Below are 5,000 nucleotides of genomic sequence, written 5' to 3'. Positions count from 1 at the left end.
CGGTAACGTGAATTTATGTTTTTACATGAGGTTCTCGTTACCGTTACCGTCGTCGTTGCTAAATGTTGAAAGGAAGGGGCAAATGGCTTTCATTTAACATTCGCGATGACTAAAGAAATGTTGAATGGTTTTTGAAGCAATGTTTAAACACTTTTAAACTCATTCAACATCGATTCAACATGTTTCAACACGGTTAAGCGGGGGGTTGGGGGGCTGGTGGGGGGCAAAGGGTTTCAAAACTGCTGTTCAGCAAAATTGAAGGGAAGTTGGAGCAAATGTTGCAGCCCTTTGCCAAGGCCTTTATATCAGGCTTTTCTTTTAACTACTTCATTTGCTTCGGTATTTAAAAATGTTAAAATCACTTCTCTCTATTTTTTCCTCTGGCCTCTGCGTGGAACTGGGTGCTTTTCGTATCCATCTTATTTTCATTCTTGTTTGAAGGAGGCCTGTTTAAACAGGTAGCGCTATATTTGGCAAGACGCCACGTTGACTTTTTTTTGCGACATTTATTAAAAGGCTTACTTTCAAGACAACCCAAGAGACCTTCAAGTTCTGAGACACGACAAGGATCTTCATCCGTCAAGAATCCAACCACATCTAAAAAATGTCCCCCAGTATCTCGGTGAGTGTAACGGATGGAGAAATTTACGTTTGCTGTTAACGGAAACGGTAGGATTCTGCCTGTGGTAAAATCATGAAAAAGCTCCTGTTCTATCATATTTCTATCTTTTGACAAACTGAAGCTCTAAAACAGGAAAGAAATAAGCTGAATAAAATAAGTTTTATGGAAGCTTGGTTTAGTCTGTGTAGCAGACGTTTCCGTGCGGGGAACATGCAAAATGTTCGATGTTTTGGCCCCGTGGAATCCACGAAAACGCTTACCACGCAGGCTAAGTTTGTTTGGCAAGTGATCTTCCTGCCGGGAAAGACCTAAAAAAATAAATTGCTTAGCTTAAAAAAAAATTGTAATTCAGAAAATTAGTTTGGTATGGTCATATTTAGCACTGTGAAGCTGTTTAGGTCGATTTTTTAGTTGTTACAAACGAATTCTCAAACCGCGCGACATAATCTCGTAGCATTTGAAAATGACTACTTTGATAAAGGCGAAGTTATTTGTCTTGCATATCTTATACGCTGAAGGACGAGCTTATCACAGGTGCGTCCACATGTTAGGGTTTAAGGACGGTGCCTACTATTGTTATTGCGCATTTGTTCTGCGCATCTCCAGATACTCGGATTTCCTATCGCCGATGCTTACTAATACAGGGATATTTTTGCGCGGTTTAAAACTATCCGGAGAAAGTAGATCTTAGTAAGTACTCTTGGTATCCAAAGAGAAAATTGGGGGTAACCATGCATTTTTGAGAGATAATTAAGCTTTAATTTGAGAACGAACGCCATACATTGCTTTGTATTTCAAAACTTTTTACAAATATTATTCATGAATTATCTTTGAAAAATGCGTGGTTACCCCCAATTTTCTTTTTGGATTTCAATAACACTTGTTAAGATCTACATTTGCTGCATAATCACACACAGGGGAAAAAATGTCTTTAATTAGTAGGCACCGTCCTTAAATCACCGACACAGGAGTAAACGAGGTTCTTTTATGGGCTCCAAACGCACCACAAACCAGCAGTTTTGTGAGGAAGAACCACGCACCTGTGGCATGTCTCTTGGTCTGTTAGTGCAAAATTTCCAAACATTTCTAAACATCCCTTCGTTTGTCTCTAAAGCAGCTCTGTTTACAGTACTTGTGTATTTGGGGTAAAAGCGGGGAATTATGGACTCCGAGGTCGAGCCATACCCTGAATTTTATCCTCGAGCTACAATCCAGGTCAAAACACTTCGGGACACTTGTCAAATTTTGGGCGAAAAGTAGAGAATTTACTGTACATGCTTTCATCGTTATATGAGCACGGTTTGTTCTTCTTTCGCTGCCTTTTTTGCGCCCCCCTTCCCCCCAGACACTGTTGAAACATGCCAGCGATCGATGAACGGATCTTGATTTTGGAGACCGTGAAAAATCAACATTGTAATGGGGTGAGGGGGAAAAGCACGAATTGTCCCGACAGTTTTGACCAGGATTGTAGCTCTGAGGCTCAAAGAGTCAATTTGTGAACGTACATGTAAGCACACTGAGTGTAATAATGGTCGTTTCGTCAAATTACACCTGATCATAGTATACAGCAATTCCCTTAAAATTAAACCTTAACTGAACTTCGCGATACTTTTGATTGGTCGAATTGAAACTGAAAGTGATAATTATACAAGCACTCAGAAAAGGTTAGGCACCCTCTCCCCAAAATATGGTTATAAAGAATAGATCTCTATCGGGGTGAAGGATTTTATCTTTTTTGTCTTTTCAGTTCCGGTTGCTCTTAGACCTTCTATGGCCGAGGCTTCACGAAAAAGAACACACACTGCAACCTCAAATTCAAATTCCCACAAAAGATTTCACAACGCGCACGGGAAGGTAATTCAATTGTTGCCCATGTTATTTATAGTAATTATTCTTGACGGTGTACCCGATGAAAAGAACGAACGCAGTTAAAATAACGATCTTTTGCATGTTCATTACTTCACCTATTGCTGAAACTACTCCTGTTCAGCCTTGGACGTGGCTGCCCAGACCGAGAGTGGGGCGACTTTCTACACCTAGGCTTCCTTTGTTGACTGGTTGCTAAGTTGGAATGTCACAAAAAAAAGGAAGACCTCAGGCAGCAATGACCAGAACCAGGTTGCTGATCAGCGGTTTTCGTTAATTATACCTGCAGGACATAATATGTATTGGGGACATAATAATTCCCCATACATGACGTACCTACGAAAACAATGGTTTGCTGGGGGTGCTCAGTCTCGCGGGCTCAGAAAACCTCGTTGTGGTCATTATTATTTAAGGTTTTTCCAAAAAATAATTTAAGTCAGTGTTTGTAAACAGAGTACATTGTTAGATACATTGAGCGAGTTTGGATACAAGATTGCAGGCAAACGTTTTACTTTCCTTAATTTTGATGACAGATTATTACTGGCTATAGGAATTGTAAGAGGTAGTTTTCCAAAGAGGTTCAATCCTTCAAAAATTGATCGATGTGATCTCCAAGATGTCTTCACTCAGCTTGTTTTCAGCTGATGGTGATCTTTCCTTTTACTTTTACTTTATACATTTTGTAGTTGGTGTACGTCTGAGGTGTACTAACCACGCAGTAACCTCGAGAGCTTAGCACTTTGCCCAGGATTATTTTGCCCCACTTTTTGCGTGGATTAAATCAACTGAAAGCTCCCCGCCGCTGCTTCCTACGGAGCCATTTGATCACGGTGTCTGATATTTTGTTTCAGAAGCGCAAACTTGATCCCTTGAAGAGCTTCAAGTACGAGAGTCGTTCCCAAAGAGGGAGAAAGGGTGCGAGGATGAAATAAGTCTACGTTTCCTTCAGGGGCGCATGGAAGACAAGGAAAGCTAACTATTGGTCGCCATGCTTCTTTCTATCATTTCGTTCGAAAAAAGGAAGAAGTCTGGCTTGCGGGTACCGAGTCAGTTACGTCTGGTTCCAGTTCTCCCAAGGATGTACCAATTAGAACATTCCTTAGAGTTTGGAAGAGCAGTGGAAAATAATGTGACTTAAAGAACATCACGACTAGATCGAGAGACACGAAGCAGGAATTAATGTGCCGCCAGTTGATGACTTGTTTCATGTTCCCAACCTATTTTTGACATTAGAAAGGAACAGGCCTTCGTCAAGATAGAACGCGAAACCAAAGTACTTACAGGCTGTAAGGTTTGGTTTTCGAGAGAAACCCAAGGACGTTTTGACCCAGCAAAAGGTTTTAATTATGAAAACGCCACCATATTTATGTAAGTTGCTCGTCTTATGCTGGCGCGTGTGTAAACCAGCCCTAGGATTTCGTCCAGAAATAGACAACAAAGGGTTGGTAATATTTGGCCTCGTGTAATGCCCTGAACCTGTGGAAAATAAACGCTTTGATGAAATATTACACGTTACTCACTCTGCGAAAGCGTTTTTATTGCTTTCATAGCACCCAAATGTACTTGCTCCAAACACATTTGTCAGCAATCGATCTTACAACGCCTGAAGGGGCGTACTATATTTGGCAAATTTTCTTATTTGGTTTTTTTCAGGAACTGTCTATACAAAAAACCTCGTAACACTTTTACGCAGTTTGTCTATTCCTATTGTCATCTTGAACGCGTAATTGCATCTTGCTGAGCCATCAGGCCACAGTAGTCATCCAAGATGGACCCGCGTATTGCTATATCTGTTACCGTGACTTTACGCTGCTAGTTTCAATACCGCTTGTATCATTTTGCCGATACCATCGTAGACTTCGTGCACCTTTGTCTCACACATAAACGCGGGAGTAGTTACCACTTTGTTCTTCTCGTCCACATGAATTTCGTTACAACAGTCAAGGTAATACAATTCCGAAAATCGTACCATAACTACACATGCCCTTCCTTTTCTAGCGCAACCGTACAAGTTACGAAAAAAAACTGGAGGATATTCCACGAAATGATAATACAATTGATACCAAAATTTGATATTTTACTACTGTAACAAAGACCACTCAGCTGACTTCCCGAGCGTTTGCCCATCGTCACAGCGAAAACCAAATTTTCCTTTTTTCTCTCCCCATTGTTTCTTTAGAAACTTACCGTTTCATTGACAGTTGATACCACATTTTAGAGCTTTACTTCCCACTCTAACAAAACCTTGCCTTCAATCTACTTTGCGGAGTTGCTGTTAGCCTGTGTAGCTGGCGGTATTAGGCTGATTTAGCAACAGAACGGGAACGTCATTGGCGACGTCGCGCGCAGCAAAACTACCAATGAGAATTTAGAATAGAGAAGGAAAGAGTGGAGTCTATTCTATTATGAATTCTCATTGGTGTTTTATTTTTTTTTTTTAATAGAGAGCTTTAAATTCTACGACGAGGACGAGAACGAGTACGAGTTTTGACTGCCCGTTTTTAGCGAAAAT

General features: G+C 40.7%; 2 protein-coding genes across 2 annotated transcripts in view; one reads left to right on the top strand and one right to left on the bottom strand.

Annotated features, from left to right (window-relative positions):
• Positions 1–3,991, top strand: part of LOC138040956 (probable ATP-dependent RNA helicase DDX56) — a 26,114-nt gene extending 22,123 nt beyond the window's left edge. Inside the window, exons 23-25 of the mRNA XM_068886693.1 lie at positions 517–622; positions 2,370–2,476; positions 3,340–3,991. Of these exons, the coding sequence (XP_068742794.1) occupies positions 517–622; positions 2,370–2,476; positions 3,340–3,420 (294 nt within the window). The 3' untranslated portion in view covers positions 3,421–3,991. The remainder of the gene's footprint in view (positions 1–516; positions 623–2,369; positions 2,477–3,339) is intronic.
• A 13-nt stretch (positions 3,992–4,004) lies between these two features.
• Positions 4,005–5,000, bottom strand: part of LOC138040960 (ES1 protein homolog, mitochondrial-like) — a 12,603-nt gene continuing 11,607 nt past the window's right edge. Inside the window, exon 8 of the mRNA XM_068886697.1 lies at positions 4,005–4,418. Within this exon, the coding sequence (XP_068742798.1) occupies positions 4,293–4,418 (126 nt within the window). The 3' untranslated portion in view covers positions 4,005–4,292. The remainder of the gene's footprint in view (positions 4,419–5,000) is intronic.

Source organism: Montipora capricornis, chromosome 3 (assembly GCF_036669925.1).
Source record: "Montipora capricornis isolate CH-2021 chromosome 3, ASM3666992v2, whole genome shotgun sequence".
Taxonomy (NCBI): domain Eukaryota; kingdom Metazoa; phylum Cnidaria; class Anthozoa; order Scleractinia; family Acroporidae; genus Montipora; species Montipora capricornis.
The sequence above is the reverse complement of the archived record's forward strand: the minus strand, read 5'-3'. Positions and strand labels throughout refer to the sequence as shown.